Below are 23,535 nucleotides of genomic sequence, written 5' to 3' on the forward strand. Positions count from 1 at the left end.
TTTTATGACTCTTTATTTGAAAAAAGTGCCTGTAGAAGCTGTAAGTGGGTACAGATTTGTCTGTCTGTTTGACTTACAGGATGCTGTGACTCTCTGTTCTTATCCTTTCATCTTTGATGCTCAGGCTAAGACCAAGATGTTACAGACAGATGCAGAACTGCAGATGCAGGTAATCATTCTCTCTTCCCCTTTTCCTGCCCTATTGCTTTTTTCCTGTCTTTTGCATTGGTGCCTGCGAGGAAAAGAGTTCACTGGGAGTTAGTTTGTACCTCGTTTTATTGTTTCCATGGTACAGGAGAGCAGAACAGTTGGAGAAGCTGTTTGCCCAGGGCAGACAAAGTGCTTAGTTTTTTTGAACTCTGGGAAGTTTGGTAACATCAGAATTGCCAGTTGTGCAAATAGTGGAAGTCTAAACTATATAGAGAAGGAAGCCTAATGTATTTATGAGAGTCCAAGCATATGAATTAAGGTGAGTTCTCTCTTAGAGGAGCCGGAAGGATGGAAGAATAGAATGGCTTTCAGGTTTAGTGGGCACCTTTTTGCATCTTCTGCCTAGCAGAGGAATGGTGGTTGTCAGAACTTGAGAGTTAAAATCTGACTTCTGGTTCTATCTGTAAGCTTGGCCTGCACTCACTGAGCAGCAGGAGTCAGCTTCTGATGCTCTCATTTTGCCGCTTTCTTCTGTGTATTTCCAGCTCCCCAAACTGTCAGCAGCACACTGCTGTGAGGAGGGGATCTGCTTTGTCTTGGCAGAACAGCAGGCTGGCAACAGTTGTATTGTCCTGAGAGACAGAATCTTTATGAAGACAACCACTTAGAAACCAAAAAACAGTACTTCTGTGAGTGCTGGAATGGAAGTTTGCTTTCCAATGGATTTCTGTCTCAAGGTCATTTGAGTTTTTAAGTGAATTTACTGCATGAATTTGTTGCTTACGACAGACGAAGAGCAAGAATGAATACTCTGTGGGTAGTCAAACCTTTGACTGGACTTTGTGTCTTAACTGACACCAGAAAATCTGTATAAATGAGAGCTTTCAATTGTATGCAGTGAATTCCTTGGTATATTTTCATCTTGTGTGTTAGTAACACAGTTTTGCTTTGCAGACTGTATGATACCTTATCAAAATTGTGTTCACACTATTTCATGACTCAGTAAGAGCTTAGTGAAAGTCTTTTTCGTCCACCTGCCTGTCACTAATGTCAGAAGGTGTTCAGGAATTTAATATCTCTTCTTAATGCCTCTTTCTTAAATTTGTGAATTGTTGATCTCAAAAGGTGTGGATGTGGAAAATGAGGGTACGAGCAGGCACACATGCACACAGACTTGTACAGTGGTCACACAATCCTCATACCCTGGAAGGAAGAAAGGAACATCAGGCATACATCTGTTTTCCTTCCAGCTGTTTCTCACGCCTTTGTTGTTTACAGGTGGCAATAAATGGTGCAAATTTGCAAAATGTCTTTATGCTTCTCACCCTGGAGCCTCTGCTGGCCAGAAGCCCTTTCCTGGTACTTCATGTTCGCAGGAGTAATTTAGTGGGTGATGCTCTAAGAGAGCTGAGTATCCATTCAGACATTGATTTGAAAAAGCCCCTTAAGGTGAGTTTTCCTTAAACCTTCTCATGCAGCTGACATTTCCATAGCCTTTCTGCCCTTTGCATTACCACTTCAGCAATGTCCTGCCATAGCAGTAAAAGGCAGGGATACATGTCTTCAGTGGGGGAGCTGGATCTTTCTCCTCTCTGACTCCGGGAGTCTTTTGGCAGTAATCAGTTCACAGGAAGCCAGTTAGAGGGTTTGCTCTCTTTTCCTGGTGACTCATCTAGGTGAGGGGCAGGAGGGAAGTAATGTCTGTGATATGATGTGTTGTCTGTTTTGCCATTCTGTGGGAGCAGGGCACTAACAATAAAATGTCTTTTATCTCTGAGCAGTTGCTGCAAGGTTCAGTAACTGCTGTCATGCTGCTTCTGTTGCTGAGGAGGCAGGTGATTATGATTAGATTGCTATCTAACAGGAGAAACATAAGAAGTTAAAGTTTATATGATTATCAGATTTGCCACTCTGTGCTCCGTGTCCTTCCCTGCAAGCCAAGTGCTTGAAATTGGCTCCAGGACTGTAGCGAGGTGGGGCATGTCAGGCAAGTTGCTTTGCATGGCTTTCAGTCGGAAGGGTGTCTGATTCATTCTGTCTCAGCTCTGCACCCTTGTTACTGACCTTCTTTTTTGCAGGTCATCTTCGATGGTGAGGAAGCTGTTGATGCTGGAGGGGTGACAAAGGAATTTTTCCTCCTGTTGCTGAAAGAACTCCTCAACCCCATCTATGGCATGTTCACTTACTACCCAGAGTCAAACCTGCTGTGGTTTTCAGACACGGTGAGCCCTTGTCCTCTGTGCACACAGGTTGAAATAATGTACTGCTTCAAATGATAATGAAGCTAGTGGCAAACGATGGGAAAGAAATGATTTTCCTCCTATTTTCCACCCACATAATGTGACCTTTATTTTCAGCCCATGTAAATTAGTATAGGCCCATTGCCTTTGATTATGCCTGTTAAGGAATTGGCTCTTTATTCATATCCCACAATAAAGCTTGTATTAAGTATCAGATGACAGTTAATAGAATTCTCAAATAGCATGAATGTGATAATCATGTGCTGTTTTATACAACCAGAGGTTTAGGTCATACTGGCATTAAAATTCAGTACTTCCGTTGCTGTTCACGTAATTGCAATCAATCCACTTGTTCATGCATCGCTGTCACCTTCAGGTTCAAAGCTTTGTAATGATCTGCATGAGGAAACTCTTAAAAAGTAACAGTGCTGTAGTGAGCACTGGTTGGTTTGGGAAAGATAGGAAGTTCTCAACCTCTCAGGTAGCTGGAGGTGATTGTTTATATCCTTTTTCTTCACCTTCCTAGTTATGTCATGAGTTGGAAAGTGATGTTATCAGTGTTATCAGTGAGGTACACTTGCCGTGGTGGGGGGTTCTTTTAATGGATTAATTACGTTGTTGAAGGAAGGAAATGACATGGTGCCTTTTGTAACTTGTGACAGTATTACACAGCAATTACTCTTCGTGTTAAAGCTGTAAAAATAACAAATCTTTTGACACTTAAGAGTAATGACAACGTGATCACTGAAAATATCTGAATCACGTATTTACAACATTTAGCAAATCCAGGCAACGAGCCTGGACTGACCTAGCAGCGTGAGAGTAAATACATGAAGGAATGAAACCCTGTGCACCAACAGCTGCCTGTGTTTGCCTGGGTGGCACTGTGGTTATGCATAAGCCTTTTAATAGAAGCTACAGTGAGTGACAAGGAGAGAAGTGCTAACAGATTTTCTTGCAGTACATAGGTGGCAAACAGTGAAGCTTTGTTAATGGCTGGACGTGGCTCTGGGCAGCCTGGCCTGGTGGCTGGCAACCCTGCATATAGCAGGGGGGTTGAAACTGGATGATCGTCGTGGTCCTTTTCAACCCAGGCCATTCTATGATTCTCTGATAACGTCTAAACGTAGAGGTTTACAGAAGTAATAGGACTCTGTTTCTGAAGCTTCATTCTGTGCCACACTCCTGCAAGGCTAGGATCAAGGAATTCACAACTAGACTGGGACCAGACACTCTGTTTTTGTCCCAGTTGAGATAGCAGGGACTGTCTTCTTCATGCATGGGGTAAGAGTGCAATGCATCGTGCCAGAAACATTGCATCTCATCAGGATTTCTCTGTGTGGTTTTGAAGTGTTTTGTAGAACACAACTGGTTTCACTTGATTGGCATCATATGCGGTCTTGCAATATACAACTTCACAGTGGTAGACCTTCACTTTCCCTTGGCTCTGTACAAAAAGCTCTTGAATGTGAAGCCATGCCTAGAGGATTTGAAGGAGCTGTCCCCTACAGAAGGAAGGTACGAAAAACTAAATTTGCAGCCTGTCTGGGAAGGGAAACCATCCATCTGAGATTGAGAAATGGTACAAACTGCTCAGCACATCATCTCCTGGTCCTTCTGAGTGACTAATTATTTTTGGGGCGCTGTGAGACCAGCAGACTGCTGTGGTGAATGTCATATAAGCCTTCTCTCCCCTGGGCTGTCAGATCTGCTTGGGTAATAACCTCTGTAGCCACCTTGCTAGCCCCAGAAAGCTCAATATCAGCACAGCCAAAGCTCTGCTGCTCTGTAGCCCAGTTACATGCATGATCCCAGATCCTAGCCTCAGCTTTTTTCCTCAAGCCAGGCTTGGGCTTGGCCCTGAACCAACATAACTCTGAGCTGCTCCCATGAGCAGATCCCCAAGAAAGGGGGCTGAACTGGGTGAAGAAATGGCTTTTTCTAAAATCTTCGTTTAATCTTTTCTACCTAATTGCGTGAGGATATTGGTTTTCTTTGACAGGTTAATGTCCCACTGCTGTGCGACTGCTGTCTCCTGTCTCTTGAGTCACTGTCTGGTTTACCAGCACAGAGCTGCAGTTGTATTTTACTAGAATTAAGTAAAATGTCAGGAAGACAGCAAAAGGTCTTGAGTGATAGGAGAAGAATATCTACTGTATAATGGAGATAAAGATTCAATTTTCCACTACCCTGTTTTCTTCCTATCCCTCAGACCTTCTTTATGTCTAGGCATAAATATCTAGCAGCCCTTGAAAACTAGAAATGTAGCTCTGTGTGAGGCCAGGATGACTACAGAGTATCCATGTACTGGGTAGGCATGGACCACGTGGATACTTTGTGTAGACTAGAGCCTGTCTTGTTTCTAGAGAAGCATCTTCTCCCTTGAAGCATATTTCTTACCTTTTCAGGTGACACAGAGGTCCTCTTTCTTGCAATCATATTGCCCAGCTGTATGATGCTTTTTATTTTTGCCTATTTTCTTTTTCTTTTTAAATGTATGGCTTTTTGAATATGTTTTTCTTTCTTACTTCTTTCCCCCACTCACATATAGGAGTCTTCAGCAGCTTTTAGATTATCCTGGGGAAGATATAGAGGAGACGTTCTGCTTGAACTTTACAGTAAGATATATTTAACATACAAGTGCTGTGATTGTTTCAGTATGGTTGAAGCCCATTCATGTGTACTGTGTGTTTGTTCTAAAATATGCCCGTAGCAAATACCCTGTGTTAATGTTAAGATGTTAAAATGCTTTGTTGTCAATTCTTGTTGTGTGTATGGCAATGAAAACTAAGCTAGTAAGCAGGTTAAATAGAGTGGTTTCCAGAGTAGCTGTGTTGTCACCGTGGCATGTGACATAATGCCAGTGGCTGACTTCTCACACAGCAGAGTAAGAATTAGATTCCTAAATCCTCCTTGAAAATGGAGGCTTTGGGATCATTGGGCCAGTGCTTGAAATGCTAACACAGTTTAGAGTTTTCCTTGCTGTCATAATCATATTTTTATATGTAAAATTTATATTGATTGCGTTTGGTTAGGCTGCTTAGAAACAAATATTTTCTAGGGGAATGGGGTAGTCAGCTTTCCTGTGCTTCTACAGTAATATATGTATATTTTTTTTCTAGCTAGTAACCTAGAGACAATAATTTCTATTACACAGTGGAGGTTCCCTAGAATTAAGAGTTAGATCTTCATGTACATTAAGATATCAGGTAGGACTTTCCTCATATGCAAACATATCAGTACTCATGAAGAAATACAGCATCATTGTTCTCCAGTGGTGTTTGCCCGTGCTACCCTCAGGCAGGTTAAGGGCTTCCATGTTTCAGTGCCTTTGAAGTCCTGTTGCTCTAACAGACTGAGTGGTAGATTGATCTTGAGCATGATACAGACTCTTGGCTGTCTGTTCAGGTCCAGCCTGGGGCAACAACAAGGTAGCAGGAAGCCCTGCTACACACTGTCAAGCTGGGAGAGTGCTGTCTATTTCTTGTTCCCTAAATGAGAACACAAAGTTTCTTAAATCAGGCTTGTCTCTTGCCTGAGTCAGACCTGAGTCTGCCTTTAACTCAAGCAGGTCAGAGCTGCAACTCAGGATGAAGTAATGCAGCCATAATTGTGATAATTTTGCATGTCCCAGGTATGTTTGTACTGGTGCCACTGTAGGCCAAACAAGAGAAGCAGTTTGTCCGTGGCCATGTTGTCTTGCAGTGAGAGCAAATGAATTAATCTACTGTTCTTCCATTGTTATGATAATAATAGTAATAGTAATAAAAAGCAATTCTGTTCATTGCCAAAGCATGTGGCCTTATTTAAGTATCCTTTTTATAGTTCGCAGTCTCTTGTTGACCTAAAGAAAAACTTTTTTCCATTCTGAACTTGCTTTTAGGCTTAACATCAGTTCTGCAGCAAATGTAAATGGTAGAAAGTGGTGACATTAACAGGATGGAAAAAGTGTTCAGCATATACGCACTTCTCTGTCCCACCCTTCAAATGCCACTCGTCAGCTGTGAAAGAGAACCCTGTATCTTTCTGCAGGCACATGGCCTGAGAAGTACTTGTAGTGAAATTAATTTTGCTATTTTATATAGATCTGCAGGGAGAGCTATGGTGTGACAGAGCACAAGAACCTGATTGAAGACGGTGACAAAATTCAGGTGCAGAAGGATAATAGGTAAGTGGGGTAATATGTGGGGAGGGGCTCACACTTGTGATGAATTCAGATGCACTGCCACAGAAAATTTGGCTGAGATAAAATGTGGGGGAGAATTAGAAGTCACTGAAAAGTCATTTGTGAACAGATTGTAAGACCAGTTGTTGAGAAAGTTACTGGGTGCTAGTGACATTTACATACAGAGTGAGGTTTGCATCTGCCAGTGTCTGAGAAATGTCCCACAGCTTTTTGGATGGGTATCTTCTCTATGAAAGACATGAATGTAGAGCCCTGTCACAGCTTTCTTGTGGCAAATAGCAATCACAACACGATTTTGGCCCTTGAAGGTTAATCCCCATGAATGGTACGGACAGGAGCTGTACCTGAAAGAAGTAAAACAGAGACTGGCAAACTTGTTTGTGTTGTTAATTCTGGAGCAGGAAACATTCCCTTATGTATGCCTGACAGAGGACCACCATCCCTGATCAGAGCCATAAGGCCCAGCTGTATGTAAACAAATTGCTTTGCATTTGGCTGAAACCTTGAGAGTTACTGCAAGTACTGTTACCATTTACCCCTCCTCGATTTTTTTTCCAGCTGCTGAAGTATTTTCTTCTCATAATCCTGTAATTGGATTTCTACAGATGCCTTGATTACTTGAAACAGCATTCAAATTCTTTCTCTGCTGGCAAAACAGTGTGATCCAGTCTTCAGTCAGCAGGATGGTTGGGGGTTTGTGCAAGGACTGCTGAAGACCTTACTGGCAATTCTGGAGATGAAGTCATCTCCTATTAATCTGATTATTTAAAATGGTTCTGATTGTGTCTAGAACCGTGGCTGTAGAAGCTTTGTCTGTATTAACTTTTTAGCTACTTTACTGCAGTTTTACTGCTAGGTAGCTGTCTCCATATGGAACTCAGGTAGAGATGGAGCAGTGTAAATGTGTCTCCCTGTAAAGGGAAGATGGGCAGCAAGATGAGTATGGGTGAGTTTGAGACGATGAAGATGGAAATGCCAGTGCTGGTCTTTAGTTTATGTAGGCATGTACATTCAGAAGCATAATAGCATTTTTATTGCTGTGTGCTGCACTGGCCTGGGGCAAGGATCAGTGGTTTTAGCTCAGAGCAAATGTTTGGGAAGAACATTCAGGTTAACTCCTTCAGCTGTGTAGTGAGGAAGGACAAGAAGAGGAGCAAATCCTTAGAAAGAAAGGCAGGTCTGTGGCTGCACCACCTTAATGCATTCCACAATGCAGCTGCTTTGTCATGGCCAGAGTTTTGAACTCAAGCTAACCTCTAAATCCAAGTCTAGACATGGCTGTCAATTCATCCACCTTACTGCTTAATGACTTCCTCTGTTGCTATGTTTAGAGGTCAGGGACCAAATTGCTGCCCTGCTGGCCTCAGAAGCGTGCTGTGTTGATGCCTTTGGATGTTGCCCTTCTCTTTGGGCAAGGTTCACCGGTAACTGAAGGGTCCTTAGGATTGCTTTGACTGAACAGTACTGAGTAGGAAATGCTTGCTTTTTCCCCTTCTCTTTTGAAGTTCATATTGGATATCACAGCATAAAATGTTTTGGTAAATGGTTTGTGACTGTAACTGCCGGAGTGGTATTAAGCAACAGTGAAGTGTTTAATCAGCCTGGGTTTCCCTAATGCTCAGGTGACCGTCGGCAAGATGACAGCAAAACAAATGCACTGGAAAATAAATCCCCCTTTGCTGCATAATGTATTTTTCCAAGTCTTCATATTTGACAGTCTGCTTCCTTGTTTTCTTTTTTGAATTTCTTACCCATATTGTGCTGCTTTTACATAGCGTATGCACTGAGAATTCCTCCATCAGAAGGTCATAGTGCTTCTTCCAGTTGTGGTCTTCTTTGCAACAGTTGAGACACTGGGCTCTGCTTGGTTCCTTGGTCTGCATCTGAGTGTGAGCAGTTCTTAAAAGCCAGGCAGAAACAGCTGCTCCACCCATAGAGACTAGTTTCATGTTCCAGTTTGCCGTCAGATGATATCATCAGGAAATATTTCAGGTCATTGCAAAAGTAGAATTCTAGGGTTGCACTCAGATCCTGGTGCTTCAGAATGAGAAAAGAGAAAATGAAGGCTCCTAAGTTCCTAACAAAATCCGAAGACAGTTTGGCCATGGCCTGCCACAAGCTTTTTGCCAGTAACTGCAGAATATTGTTTTTATTTCAGTGCTGTTATTGGGAGCCTTTGAAGCAAAACAGTGCTGTCATTCTGAGGGAAGTCATTCTCTTTGCTGCCTATTCCAGAAACACAAATTCTACTTTTATTTAACCAGAGTGTGAAGGCTGAATAAGAAATTCCTAGGTTTATTTTCTTGTTCTGTAGTAAGAGAAGTAATTTGAGGAGGAAGTTAATGGGCCATGTAGTTTCAGATTGAGACTTTTCAGAACAGGATTTCCTCAGTCTGGACTCAGTGGGGACTGGGTTTGGAGCAGCTGCCTCTGCAGAATCACAGCGTGCCTGGCCAGGCTCCCAGTTCTGGAAGTGGCAGCTTCTCTCAGAGGTTAGGCAGACACTTGGTGCTACCTGCTGCCTTAATTCTTTGTCCACGTTGCAATGATTGAGCTTGGTGGTGGTGGGACAAACTTACTGAACACAAATTTTTATAAGACACGTTACAGGCAAAAACAGGAAAACACACAGTGCTGCTGCTCAGGCATTTATGTGAAAATGCTTTTCTCTGTCTCTCAACGTCCTAGGGAAAAATTTGTTGAAGCCTATGTAAATTACATCTTCAACTGCTCCATCCACGAGTGGTACACAGCTTTCTCCACTGGCTTCCTGAAAGTGTGTGGTGGGAAAGTCCTGGAGCTCTTCCAGCCCACAGAGCTCAGGGCCATGATAGTTGGAAACAGCAACTACAACTGGGAGGAACTGGAGGAGGTAAAGCTTCCCTTCTCATTGCTTTTGTCTTTTTAACAAGCACCAGGAAGGTGAGCACAGTGGGACATGAGGTGCAGTGAGCCACAGTGTCCTTTTTTGTGTGCCTTGTTCGTCTTGCCGTCATTCACATGAGATGTCTTATTGCCCTGTTACTAAATACAGCTCAGGGAGGAAATTAGGGATGAGAAAGAAAAGAGGAGAAGGACTTCAGTCTGGTTTTTATCAGTGTGATGGCTAAGACTGTAGGAAAGTGACAAAACTTAGAGTAAAACTCGCTCCAGTACACAAGGGCAAGAAAACCCACCAAAAACACTGACAGAGGGTCCAGAAATTGTTGCTTTCCTTCTTTGAGCCGTGCTATGGCTCGTGGTACTTCTTGTGCTCCATTTCTTAACTGTCAAATAGCAATCCCATGTCAGACAATAGAAGAGATCAGGGCTGGTTTCTGCATAGATATTGCTTTCTATTGCTGGATGCAGTGATCTAACTTTTTGCTTTCCTAATAGAGTGCTGTCTATAAGGGAGACTACACTGCGACGCACCCAACCGTGAGAATGTTTTGGGAAACCTTTCATGCATTTCCCTTGGAAAAGAAGAAGAAATTTCTCCGTGAGTATTTTGCAGTGGTGCAGGCTGTCTGCTGAAAGAAAATAATTGGGTGGGAGCGTGCAGAGCTCCAGGGTTGTGGTGCATTGCATTAACAGAGAGTGACCTGGCATGCATGGTTAGCTCCTCAGTTATGTGCTCATCAGATAATCTGCTTTGTCCCGTTGCCCCCTCCAACCTAAAAACCACTGTGTGGTTGAAGTGTTCACAGGGCCATGTGTGCAGTGGAAGTACACCATCCATCTACTATGTTGCTAGGTGGCAGATCATGGCAGCCCCCAGTGCCTATTTGTAACCTGATTGCTTCTTCTGTAGGCATTGCAACACTCATATTAGGGACAAATGGGGCAATTTGGGGGTGATAACCCAAAGAAGCTGACAAGTAATGAGTAGGAAAATGAGACCACGTTGATGTGAGAAGGTGTTGTTTATCACCTCTCCTGATGGCTGTCTCCATGTGGGAGGGGAGTTGTGTGCTGAGAGGAAATGCCCTCGAGAAATGCCTTGAGAAGTGCACCTGTGTGTTTTGCTTCAAGCAGCAGATGGTGTCGGACTAAATGACCTCCAGAGGTCTTCTCCAGCCTCAAAGTGAGGTGCTTGCTCTGACCAGCTTGCCTTCTCTCTGCTTCCAGTGTTTCTGACGGGCAGTGACCGCATCCCCATCTATGGCATGTCGAGCCTCCGCATTGTCATCCAGTCCACCGCCAACGGGGAGCAGTACCTGCCTGTGGCACACACCTGCTACAACCTCCTGGACCTGCCCAAGTACAGCAGCAAGGAGATCCTCAGTGCCCGGCTGGTGCAAGCCATTGATCACTACGAGGGCTTCAGCTTAGCTTGACTGGTGTGGGAGAGGCACAGACACTTGGGTACACGGTGGGCTTGGGTTTATTTTTGTATGTGAAAGGATCGGAGCATTTTTGGGGGAAAAATAATAAGAATAGATTTGGAGAATGCAGTCTCAACCTGATGCTGCCAATATTTTGTGAGGCTTTAGCAGGCAGGCTTTGAATTTTCTGATCTGCTGAACACAATCAGTTCAGTGAGCTTTTCTGTTGTTTCCCCTCCAGATTCACAGCAGTGCCCTACCAGCAACTCCCTCTAGTTTGCTTTTATCGCCCCTTACACACGCATTGATTCCTCATTTTAGATCAGTTTATGTACTTGGTGTTCCTTGCACATAGGCTACGGTGGTAATTCAGGATGAAATAGTCATCACCTTTTAAAAAAGCTGTGATTCCCCAAATCCTTTTTTTCCTTCCTTTTTTAAATGCAAGCTGGTTCTTGCTTACGTGGAGTGAACGTATCCCCTCTGCTCTTTGGTCCTTGGCAGATGGTACTGGGCTGAGGTGTCACTTGTTATCCCCAGGTCAGTTATGGTACGTGCTCTGTCTTTTTGCACCAGTTATCTCATGGAGGATGTGTTGGTTGCAGGGTTGGCTTGTTATTTTTCTTCTGTGTCAAACTTTGTTCCCAAGCAACATCTTCTTAAAGGATCATCGAATTCCTTTATGTTAAGGCTTGTGGATGGACAAACTGTACTGTTAACAACAGGTTTCTTGGACTGTGCCTCTCTTGTGTTGTTCTTCTGTCCCCATGTTAGGCAGGGGGGCAGAGCCAAGTCCAGTGTTTCCATTCTATCAGATGTGTTCTTCATTACAAGGAGAGTTGGCAGTGATTATCACTGCTGCTTTTCTCCAGAGGAGTTCTGCGTGTGTGAGGATGTGTGCAGGCTCCCCAGTGTCATCAGGCCGGAGGAAAAGAAAGATGCATCAGATTCCTGTTGGTGTAGTATCTCTCTGATTAGAGGCTGGTGTTATTACTGCAGCTTATGGTTGGAGTGGAGCCTGTGGCATCTGTTTTGTTTGGCGTGTGCTGGGGGGAAGGCTGAAGGACAATCTGTTATGAACTGCAGTGGTAATGTACAGTAACTGTACAATAAAAGATGAGCGGGCAAAAGCGTGAACTGTATCCTGTGAGGTTGGAGAGCCCCCATCCCATTAATGCTGAGTAAATGACTACCCCACTTTTAAGGTATTGGTGTAAATCTCATTTGAAGCCTGAGGTTTTGCAATTGAGTTGTTCTTAGGATATATTCTTTATGCACCACGTTCGATATCTAGTATTGAACTTTGCACCTTGTAACAAAAGGTTATAGGTTTTGTCTTGGCAAAGGGAGGAGTGGAGCGCTGGTAATGTAATGCAGCATTGAAGAAAAATAAAGCAGCAAATGAAATGTTGATAATGGGTGTTTTTTTCAGAGGGAGGGAGGGAAGGAAGGAAAGGAGTGAGGAAGGAAGGAACTCCTGCAGATCTACATCTGGAAGTCCAAAGCTAGCCTAGGATTTTGTCATCTCCTTCTTCTCCATGTCTTACTTACTTTCTTAACAACAGTGCAGGTGGTGGTTCTGGTTTTTGCCACAGGGAAAACAGCATTTTAGAAATAGAGAGGAGGCAGCCAGGTGTGTCTTTTTTTCTTTTTTAATTTACAGTTTTACTTAACGGATTCTGTTACGTTTAGCTTTCAAAGTTCAAAAATATAAACTCTCTAAAGTGCATAACTGTACTTACATTTCATATAAACTATCTGAAATTCTAGCAGTATGCCATGTAAACAGCAGTAACTAAGCATCAGAAAATGCTACAATCTCATCAGTTCATACAATGCAATGGACTGTTCCCTACGTATCATTTATCAAGATTTGTCAGGGGCAAAACTCAGCAAACATCATTTATTGGTACACAGTGCAAACAGGCTTTTAAAAATAATCAGAGAAATCATACTCCTGGGAAGTGTTGGCCCACTACAACATGAATGAGGAGGAAAAGGGGCAGGAACTACACCAAGCTTCCCTTCCTGCCAGTCATCTTCAAATGCAGTTTCTAAGCCCAACTGTAACACTCAGCGCATCAGATCTGCAGAGGCAGAGCCCCACACCTCATGATGGACACTCAGTGCCTCTTAAAAGTCACACCCCAGTTCATCATACAAACCCTTGCAAACAGGGAATTCAGCCTTCACTACTTTTCTATAGGAGCGGGCAGTTTTGCTGTCAGTAGAAAACAGCCCCAGGCTCTCTCTAGCAGAAGCACATCAGCCTCTTATGAGGCAGACTGCCAATGCAGAGCCCTGGGGAAGGGGGAGGAAGGCGGCCTCCCGAGTAGCTGCGGGGTGCCAAAGAGACCTGCCCTCAGCACCAGCTTTGGCAAGAATGAGCACAGACGGCACAGCACGTGGAAGGGGGCGAGTTTACCAACTGCTCCTCTTTATGGGCCCTCCTGCCTGCAGGGAGAAGGGAAGAGAGGAGCTCTTCTGTGGGCCCCGCTCCTGTGTGAAGCCTGGCTTCGATGAGGTGCACCGCACCCATCCTCAGCTCGTTGGCTCCTGCACGCAGCTCCCCAGGGAACTGAGATAAAAGACAGCATCACCTTGTGATACCAGAGCCAAGCCCCATTAACAAGAGCGTCTTGCCCCAGGTCCACGGGAAGGGCTGTGGGGCAGTGACTGCCTGCATGCACCCCTGAGTGCACAGGGCTGCAGAACTGTCAGCTGCTCACTGTGATTCTGAACTTGCTGCCTTCACTCCTTCAGGCAGTGATTGTCCGATGCAAGAACTGGAATCCAGCGGCCCAGGACTCTTATTTCAGATCTGATAATGTTTAACTGCTCAACCCTGCACCTGAGACACGTGCAGCACGTGGCTCCAGGCTTTCACGTCCCTTCAGTATCCTCTGCCCCCGCGTACAAACTACACCCAACAAAGCCACAGGGAATCACTGCTTCAGCACACATTGTCTGGTGGCACACACAAATAAAACTGAGGCTAATGGGTGTGCAAGACATCCATGTGGACTTTCACCCTAGGTTCTTATACCCATTATCAGAAGCGTAGGGGCTGATGTGGTGGGTCCTCCAGATGCTTGACAGCTGACACTTAGCTGAGCAGCTACCAAACTCCCAAGGCATTCTAACTTAAAGCTGATAAAACCTCTTCCCAATTGCCCAAGCATCATAATCTCACAGCATTCACCTTCCAAGGGAAACAAGTAGGCATGAGCCTTGCTGCACATCTCCTCTGCTTCGCTATTCCAAACAGATGTAGGTATTTTCTTAATTGAATTGGCAGTCAAAAAAGAAAAGCGGTAAGAAAACCCAACTGAATCCTGTGCAAAACTGTAACTCAAACCAGTTCTGGGCTATGACCAGGATACACTTCCAACATTTTATAAAGCAATGGAAGTCTCTGAACTCCGAACAGTCTGGTCAAAAGTCTGAGCAAATCTTTACAGTAACTACAAGAGAACAATCTCGGTGCTGCCTGACCTGTGCCATCACATGAGATCGGGTCAGGTCTGGTAAAATAAAGTGGAAGCTATTTGATGATTTAATCACTATTCATGCTACTTTGCCTCTTGCTATGATATCCTGAAGAAAAGAAAAAGCATAGTTGGCTTTTATATTCTAAATATTACAGGATCTGTAAGCAAATCAAAACAGAAGGAACCCTTCAGTGCAGTCACTGAGGACAGCATCACGTCTCCTACACTGGCAAACCATTTTGGGCATCAGGCCTGGAGAAAGAATGGACAACAGCAAGTGGAGAGAGTGATGGAAAGCCACCCTTTCTCCCTGACCTGCCTCTGGTAATGGCCCTTCAGTTCCCAGGGAGCTCCTCAGCCCTCCCAGCCAGGCTCTCGATGCATCCACTTCACGCACTTGTCCGCTTGGTGCTCTCTCTTCGTAGTGTATTGGCAAAACCACTCTCCTCCTTTACATCATCTTTGAGCTAATATCTCTTTTACTGATCAGGACCTCCAGCAGCCTCAGCTTGGCCTTAATCTGCTTGTATTCATTGTATTCTTCAGCCATAGGAGTACGGTCTTCTTTCTGCACATTCCTAGTAAGAGTAAAAGGAGCCATGAAGATTTCTCTACCAGCAGATCTTCCTTCAGTAGCCTTCCTCTATCCTCAGGCTACAGATAACAAAATACCTCCCTTCTTCTATTACCCAGCAGGGAATAAAGCCAAATAACTTTTATACTTAGCGAGAAAAAGGGCAAGCAAATGATCTAATGAAGCAGACAGTACATATTGAAGCTTAACAAAATCCCATGCTTCCAAATGCAGAAACTTATTTGAAGCTCCTGCTTTGCTGAAATTGTCATCCTCTGCATGACAGTTGGAAAAAAAAAACAAGCACCCAGCCAACCAAAAGAAACCCCAACAAACCCATCAAAACAAGAAGAACCATTTCCTTCAAAAGAAATAAGATACTCAATTTCAGCTTAAGTGAGATTCAAGTCTTCTATGATTTTACGAAAACATTTAAAGTTTATGGTAGTGGCAAGAAGCTAATTTCAGGAGAATAAAAATATTCAAAGCACTCTCTCAGCTCAAACATGAGGAGCTTTTTCTGATTCTTACATACCCAGCTGTACTCCAGCAAAATTACTTGTTAAGCTCATGTCTGAATACCTCACGGACATGCAAGATCAGGACAGAGAAGCAGACAACGTCACTGGGGAGAGAGACCAATTCTTCTATCCCTAAGGAAATATTCCACCATTCTTACTAATTTTGCTAGATGCAACTGGATTTTCTGTACTTACACTGCTTCTCAAAGTTATCTAAGGGGTTGTGGGCCTTAAAGATGTTTGGGGAAAAAAAAAAAAAGGCCATTCATTTTAACGGGCAACTGTATCTAACGTGAGTAAATGTATCATGATGACAACAAAATATACAGTAGTGAATTCAGGTAACTTTCCATAATTGGAGGCCTCTGTAGAAGCCAAATTGATTAAGAAAAGCTGAAAGACAGAGGAATAGCTGAGAAATTACCTCCCATTTTGTCGGAAAAAATTATCTTCAAAGTCTCTCAGTTTTTTTCTGATCCGCTTTTTCTCTTCCCTGACTTCTTGCAGCTGCTCCAACAGTTCAGGCCTGTTGTGTTTAAATACAGACACAATTATATTTATGAACACAATTATAACTGGAAAAATACAGTAAATGTGCAAATTTGGTGTCGTGTGGATGCCAAGTAACTGAGCTGCTCCATAAGCAGCCCTGGGAATCTGGTGTTAATTGCAATAAAAAGGTCTCTGAATTTACTTCAAGAAAAAGACAGCACGTAGGCTTAAGTCAAGTGTGCTTGTCTCAATTCATCTCTAACTTCAGTGAAAATTACTTGCTGAAGGTAGATCTGGTTTTGGTGACTTCTATGGGATTGAGGTTTGACAGCCATGCATTAGGGCTACCATCTCAGTGTGTACGCATCTAGGTGCTTAAAACTAGAAAAAGGAGTTCAGCTTGATGTCTCCAAAAATAGGAATGCCTTGTGGAGCACAGGGGTTGTTTAAACGATAAAAGCTCAGCAACGATAGTAGCTGAAGTAGAGGTACTATTTAGCCCAAGATTCCAAAGATTATAAAAGTCAGACATCACTATGAGGAAAGGGTGCTTTTCTCCCAAACTCTTCCATGTAGGGATCTATTTCATTTCAAAATGAAGTGCAAAAAAATTTGGACAACATACATGGATGCTTCATGGAGATTTGAAAGCCCCATATCCTGGTTGCTCCTTGATGGTATCTTATCATCCACCGGGGAAACAAAGCCGTCGGCATCATCTTCTAGTTGATCCAAGAAGCTACGCACGTTGAAATCTGTTTTCATAGTGATTGTGAAGTCTGGTTTCACATTGCTGTCCTCCTCAGAGCCCTCCTCTTCCTCCTACAGAGAGAGAAAGAACACCCCCATCACACAGTAAGTTGCTTCCCTTCTCAGAAGCAAGCATCTCCTTTCACTGCATGCACTGGGAACAGATATGAAAATAAGTGAATAAGCAGAGCAAGCAGGCACTTGAGTTGCTAAGCAGTACAGTACACCAGGATATCACCAGGAAGACACGCTATGCCCAGAGCATATCAGAGAAATTAACTCAGATTGGTTAAGGAGACCTAAGGCAGCAAAGAAGAGTAGGAAAAAAATCTAGCTTTCTCAGCAACTTGTTGCTTTAATTCTTATATTCTGATACAGATAAAACCAATTTCACTTGTAATGCATGCTGTCTAGAGCACACCTGCCATCCTTTGCTTGTCTATACAAATACACCAGGCAGCACACAGATCATCAGTTTAAAACAAGTGCTCTCTCATAAGATACACCTCAATAGCTCTCTCTAAAGGCAGAGTTCAAGACCTCAGATGCTCTTTCAGTGCTACCAATGAGTTCAGAGGGATCTTTTTAAAGCAAAGTACTGGATATCATTGACTGCAAAGGCCTGCTGTTGCTAACATGGTCCCAACCTCAGCTCCATACCATATAGCTGTAGCACACTGAAAATTGGAGTGGAAACACTTGGTCCAGTACCATTTCCCCGAAGTACGCAGACAAATCAGTCGTGTTCAATTTTTTTTCCTACAACTTACAGGCACAAATTTTGTAAGTCTCTGCTGCACTTTGTGTTTGCTAATTCATAGAATTCTCAGATGTAGGCCTTGCCACGTGATACCATCCAGAAATCACTTATATTTTCAGGAAACAGGACCTAGTTTTCTCTTACTTGCAGAGACCTTTCTAGAAGGCTGTTTTCAACCTTAATATAAGGCATGAGGTTGGAATAAGGTAATAAATCATAGAATCGTAGAATGGTTTGGGTTGGAAAGGACCTGTAAGACCAGCTAGTTCCAACCCCCTGCTATAGGCAGGGGCACCTCCCACAGACCAGATTGCTCGCAGCCCCATCCAGCCTGGCCTTGAACGCTTCCAGAGAGGAGGCATCCACAACCTCACTGGGCAACCTGTTCCACTGTCTCACCATCCTCACAGTGAACAATTTCTTCCTCATATCTAGTCTAAATCTACCAGTTTAAACCCATTTCCTCGTCCTGTTGCTACTTGCCCTGTAGATTTCCTTCTTGTTCCTCTGTGTATCCCTGCCTAGATTTAACTCTCTGGGTTTTAGCTTTCCCAACCTAGATCCCTACTTGGACAACTTCTCTGTAGCCATCCCTGGTAACCTGTTCCTGATTCCACTCCCTACAGACTTTCTTTTTGAGCTTAAGTAAGTCCAGGAGCTCCCTGTTGATTCACAGAAGCCGTGAGGAGTTCCATGAGAACTGCAGCAGTAAGAGCAGTCAAACGCTGTCAAAAAAAAAACAACAGGCCAAAGAGTGAAAGGAGACCATTGCTCGCTGCCATTTTCAGGACCCCAGGCATGCTGTTCTGTCCAGCTAGGTAGTAGCAGCTGGGCCTGAAGCAGGAGAAAGTCATTCCTGCTGGCGTGTGGTGGAAGATTTGCTAACAATCAAATCAATAGAAACTGTATTATTTTATTCTATGGGAATCCCTTTGGCACTGAAGGAGAAGACCCTTTGCCCTTTTCTAAGAGATTAAGTTGCTTCTTGGCTCCAGTTCTGGAGGAAAAGGAAAAGGACAGTTTCATAAACAGTGCAAGAAATTATTCCCAAACAGAGAAGCAAAGTATCCATGTAACTTGGATCTGCATATCTGGTAGCAGTCACTTCCCCAAGGACACCCATAAGCCCGTGCCAGCCAACAAGGGCCAGCACAGCAGGCTGGCTTGCTTGCCTTGCTCCAGGGCACACAGCCCACAGCTCAGGAGTGAGCCTCCTGCCAAAGAAAGCCCACGGGAGGAAAAGACAGAGCAGAAATTCGTGCCAAAAACCTACATCTGGCCACTACAAGACCTCTTAAAGCATTTTGCTGTTTAAAATGAAGGAGCAATTAAAAAAAAAAAATCTGAGCAAGAACCATTGCTTAGAAAGCGTCTCGTATGGAAATCTTGTTTTAAATCCATACTGCCATTTACATTCTAACCAAAATTATCTTCATTGACTAGATCCATTTGGCTTGCATCTGTGAGGTTCTTTAGGCAATCGTGAGACATTTAGTTTCCAGAGCTACAAACATAAAATCTCCAGAGTAACCCAGTGTCAGTACTCCCAGCATGCAAGGATTCCAGTGGTTCTCTAAACACAGAAACACTCAAGATATTCTGTCCAAACATACACAGAGTTGCACCTCATGCCATTGTTTAACCTCTTATCCAGCTCTCCCAAATGCTTTAAAAAACACACCAGGAAAACAACAGAATCAGGTGCTCATCAAGAGCAGCAGTGCTCTGTCTATAATGGATCCATACAGGGGGAAAATTCTTGATTTTCTTTTTTTTTTGGCAATTTCCTCTGTTTAATTTTGAGTGTACTTCAGTGAAAAGCTGCTGCATGCAGCATCACAGATCCCCAATAAGTGTTAATTGGCATTTCACCATTAATAGGCTTAATGAGAGCAACACCACAGCTCTCCACATTTGTGCTCTCTGTGGGAAACCAGTGCGATGCTGCCCTGATGCAGCATTTGCCTCACTAGTCACCAGAGATCACCACACTTGACAGCTGTAAGCTTTGAATCCAGCTGCACACACAGTTGAAAGACAGAGGACACAGAAATGCCCCAATCAATCAAATAACCCAATCCAGATTGCTGCTGCAGATTTGAGAGAGCTCCACGTTTGTTAATCAGCCTCTAATCAGCAGTTCTACATGCTTCAGTTTGCAGTCTGGTTTTAATGAATACATGCCTTAAATAGTTGACTGCTACAGAAGCTACTGTCACTGCTTTATCACAGAATCATCTTGGATGTCCATGTTTGCAGTATCGATATCGAACACTACCTATGTTTGGATAACCCAGGTCTGCTGAAGCACTTTTATTTCCTGCTACACTGCAACAGTAACAAATGCAAGCCAGGGCCCAGCTCCATGCTGCCTGTCCCGGCTGACAGCTGGACATCCCTTGTCAGAGGAAGAAGGACCAATATTGTAGCAGACTTCACCACCACGAACTATCACTCCACAGTGGAATAAGAAAGCATCACAACAATCTCATCATCCAAATCTGACAGCATTAACAAATGTGACTGAGTCGTTCCTACTTCAATCCTCGTGTGACTTGGTTAGAAACGCTGCCTACAAGGTGGTGAAAGAGAGCCCTGGATAAAATAAGTCTGTCAATAGAAGATATAGATCCTGTACGTGCCTGGTTGGCTCCGTGTGTGTGTTAGTTTTGTGAGATCTCATTCCAGCCATGGTGTTGTGTGCAAGTCACAGAGCGTTGGAGTGAGAGAAACTATTGCAAAATAAGTTAGTGTTATTAAAGAGGAAGGAGAAAGCAAGGGGAAAAAAAAAATCACCAAGCCAAAGTGCAAAGAACAATTGTGAGGTTTTTAGCAAAATAAAATACATTATGTGCAAGGGAGGGAGAAGGAGAAGGGAAAGAACACAAAGCCAATGAAACATTGTAGTCTTATCTACAACAAGGGAAGAATTTGATCAGAACTGGACAGGCTTAAAGCAGCTACTGATTTTTCAGGAAGACACACTGCAAAAAAATCAACACTGATGGAAAAAAAATAAATCAATCATTCTCTTTCATTGGTATAAGGGGAAAATTGATGCAAACTGAGCAATTAGTTAGCAGCTGGAGGTCTTCACCTTTATCTCCTTGAAGAAGGAAGCAGTTTCGCCCTCGATAATTGGTTGCAGCAAAGGGCTTCTCCGCTTGCTGGAGGGGGAACCCTGTGACAGGTGTTAACAAGTACGTTACATTATGAAACCCCTTCTCTTCCGCCACCTGCTCTCAGCTCATTCTCACTCACTCATTCGCTCAGTTCACTGCCAGACCATCAGGAGAAATCCATTTCTTAAAGAACAAAATCCACCTGGCAAACCCTTTGCATCTTGGACTGTTTTCCCTCAAGATGTTGCTTAGTAAGGGACATCACTGCTAAACACTCAAGAAAAAAGCTTGGATGCTGGAATACTAGCTGGGCAGGAACTACAAAGAAAATAACCCCCCAACCTGAGGCCCTTACACACACAAAAACACAACACACACTTGGTTTGCTCTCCAGAGCTACGACGCAAGCCTCGCTAGACCCTCCAGCCCTGCTTTCCAGGAGGCTGACTTTCCAATCAAGTCCTTCAGAATGGGCTTTCAAATGTATTCTGCCTCTGTGTGCATCTCTCACTCTGCTCATTTTAAGGGACTGGGCAAAGCCAGTCTCATCTCCCTTGTGCTAGCCAGTGTGCAATTTCAGTTTCGTGTCTAAACACGACCTGAGCTTTTTTTCCTGAGCTTCATCTTAAACTGCCAACACAAAGATGAAGGCTTTGTTCCATCTGAGAGCCAGCACTATCTTTACTGCTCGCATTTTGGGGAGTACTTTGCATATTCAAAGAGGAACAGCTTTGGTTTTAAATGCAGGACCACCTGCCACCACAGGTGCAGAAAAAAATCACGTCAGTGTGATTGACTGCACTGAAGTAACACTCTGCCAGTCCGTTCAGTTCAGCAAGCAGTCTACAAAAAAGCAGCCAGGACATCAGCAAAAACAGTAAGAGATCGTACATGACAGGGTAAAAAAGGAACCAAGATGAAACAATTCTCTTTCTTTAGACAGGCTATGTGGATTCTTGGTATACACTTAGGTTGAAAAATTCTTTAAAAATGGCCTACACAAGCTGTCCAGAATTTGAGATACTGTGTTTGCTCCCTAAAGGAGTGCATTGGATTCCATGCTGGTGTCAATATTTCCTTGCCAAAGCACCACCCGGATTGAGAGAGCATCCACTACTTGCAGGATCTCTTCAAAATCAGCATAGTGTCCCTTTCTCTCAGCCAAAGACACTACTGTCACACAAGTCTGTGTGACAACATACAGCCCTGCGTAACCAAACAACATGAAGACCTACAGTTCTGAATAGACCAGTAAGGAAAGGGAAGTGATGCTGTAGCCAAACATAAGATGATGAAATAACAGCAGCAGCCCAATGGAAAGGTGAGAAACAACAAAAGGTGAGATGTGTCTCATGGCTCATGAGTGGGCACTGGAGACCCCTGACCAGCATTATCTGACTGCAGTACAATGTCACCTACCCGCTCATTCGCTTGGTCTTTGAGATGTGAGGGAGGAATTGGCCTTATTGATTGTGCTGTATACCTCAGCTCTAACCCTAAGCAAGACCTCCTAGAAGAAAGTTCTACTCACAATGATAGGGATGGTGTTGGCTCTGGAGAGGATCTGCTTGACCAAGCGATACCTGTCATACAGTGGCTTCATCACCTGCCGTTCATTTTTGGTAACCTGTAAAGGAAAAAGAAATGAGAACCATGAGGCGTGCAGCAGATGCTCCATTCTACAAGGTCCGTGCTTGTGACTGCTGTTAGCAAGAGGATTTAAGGGAGTTTTATAGTGATGGCATGCTAACAGCACTAGCACAGAAACCGGAAATGGAGAAGTACTCATGCTCCCTCCTCAGTTTGAGTGCTGCATACCGCTAGTGCTTCCTTCTGGTTTTCATTCAAATCCACTCTGAGCAGAAAACCTCAGCAGTACTGACAGTGCAGAACAGAAGGCTTTACAGACAACAGCTAGCGTGGGAAAGCAAAGGTCCAGCTAAGCAGTAGCTGTAAAGAAATTGAGGTTTTACTTCTTGAATATACATCAATTCTTTAACAAAAAAAATAACCATAGGGTTAGAAAAAAACAACCAAAATATTCACCGCAACCCACCTGATCATCACCTTCCTTTTTATTCAGCACTGTCTGACCACATCCTATGACTGTCCTTCCATCACACATTTTGTTTAACTTTTGATTGTAAAGCTCTTACAAGAGGAAAGGTTTAACTGACCCAGATGCCATTCGTACACACCAAAGCTTTTCACTGCTGTTAATCACCAGTTGATGTAAAAATCAACAGTAGTATGAACCCTGATGAGCTTTGTACAGTCTCCCTTTCTACAGCAAACAGCAGAGTAAAGGGAATGCAGCTTGGAATGAGGAGAAGACTTCAAAATGAACCGTCTTTCATTTTCTCTGCAGCTAACTTTCACTTGAGTAAGCTTTTTAGAGCTTTCACATCATCCCTCCAGAGCAGGAGAGATGCTGTCTGGGAAGGGCAGAATTGGAGCTGTAGGTATTGCCAGGAGTGCACTGGCTAGCTAACTGCCTCCAGCTTTCGACATTTCTCTGCAATCCATCAAGCATAAAAATGGAAAATTGGAGAAATTCTACAGGACTTGTATTACTCCTAGTTTTACCAGATTAGCTGTTAGTAGAATGGGAGGCACAGCACTACTGTTGCCTCAGCCAGTACCTGTTACTTAAACAACAGCCCAGAACAACAACAACAAAAATATGCCGGTGGCTGAGAAACAAGCCTTCACTTCATGTCATTTCAAAGTAGGTAAATGTATCTGTTCTGTACAGGAAAATAAACATAAGCCTTGGAATGGACAGAAATTCCTAAGGCACGTTTATGAATAGGAAAATATAAATGACATGCTTCTGAGTCTGAACATCACTACGGAGGAAGAACACAAAGAATTAATTTAAGCAAGGAAGTTCAGCGCAAGGGGCCTGAGCTAGCCCTGCAGACGTGCACCAGAACATTTAA

The 23,535-nt window shown here is 43.6% G+C and overlaps 2 protein-coding genes across 15 annotated transcripts in view; one reads left to right on the plus strand and one right to left on the minus strand.

Annotated features, from left to right (window-relative positions):
* HERC3 (HECT and RLD domain containing E3 ubiquitin protein ligase 3) overlaps positions 1 to 12,837 on the plus strand; it is a 43,427-nt gene extending 30,590 nt beyond the window's left edge. The window contains exons 17-25 of the mRNA XM_048943439.1: positions 80 to 169; positions 1,429 to 1,599; positions 2,229 to 2,372; positions 3,742 to 3,908; positions 4,942 to 5,008; positions 6,476 to 6,558; positions 9,265 to 9,448; positions 9,955 to 10,057; positions 10,687 to 12,837. Of these exons, the coding sequence (XP_048799396.1) occupies positions 80 to 169; positions 1,429 to 1,599; positions 2,229 to 2,372; positions 3,742 to 3,908; positions 4,942 to 5,008; positions 6,476 to 6,558; positions 9,265 to 9,448; positions 9,955 to 10,057; positions 10,687 to 10,895 (1,218 nt within the window). The 3' untranslated portion in view covers positions 10,896 to 12,837. The remainder of the gene's footprint in view (positions 1 to 79; positions 170 to 1,428; positions 1,600 to 2,228; positions 2,373 to 3,741; positions 3,909 to 4,941; positions 5,009 to 6,475; positions 6,559 to 9,264; positions 9,449 to 9,954; positions 10,058 to 10,686) is intronic.
* FAM13A (family with sequence similarity 13 member A) overlaps positions 12,522 to 23,535 on the minus strand; it is a 137,602-nt gene continuing 126,588 nt past the window's right edge. For 13 of the 14 annotated variants that reach the window (XM_048943444.1, XM_048943445.1, XM_048943441.1 and 10 more), the window contains 5 exons: positions 22,125 to 22,220; positions 20,569 to 20,652; positions 16,587 to 16,783; positions 15,894 to 15,995; positions 12,522 to 14,952 (listed from right to left, as the gene is read on the minus strand). In XM_048943444.1, the coding sequence (XP_048799401.1) occupies positions 14,826 to 14,952; positions 15,894 to 15,995; positions 16,587 to 16,783; positions 20,569 to 20,652; positions 22,125 to 22,220 (606 nt within the window). In that variant the 3' untranslated portion in view covers positions 12,522 to 14,825. The remainder of the gene's footprint in view (positions 14,953 to 15,893; positions 15,996 to 16,586; positions 16,784 to 20,568; positions 20,653 to 22,124; positions 22,221 to 23,535) is intronic. The other variant, XM_048943448.1, reaches the window with a different exon arrangement.

The sequence above is a fragment of the Lagopus muta genome, chromosome 4 (genome assembly GCF_023343835.1).
Source record: "Lagopus muta isolate bLagMut1 chromosome 4, bLagMut1 primary, whole genome shotgun sequence".
Lineage (NCBI taxonomy): Eukaryota > Metazoa > Chordata > Aves > Galliformes > Phasianidae > Lagopus > Lagopus muta.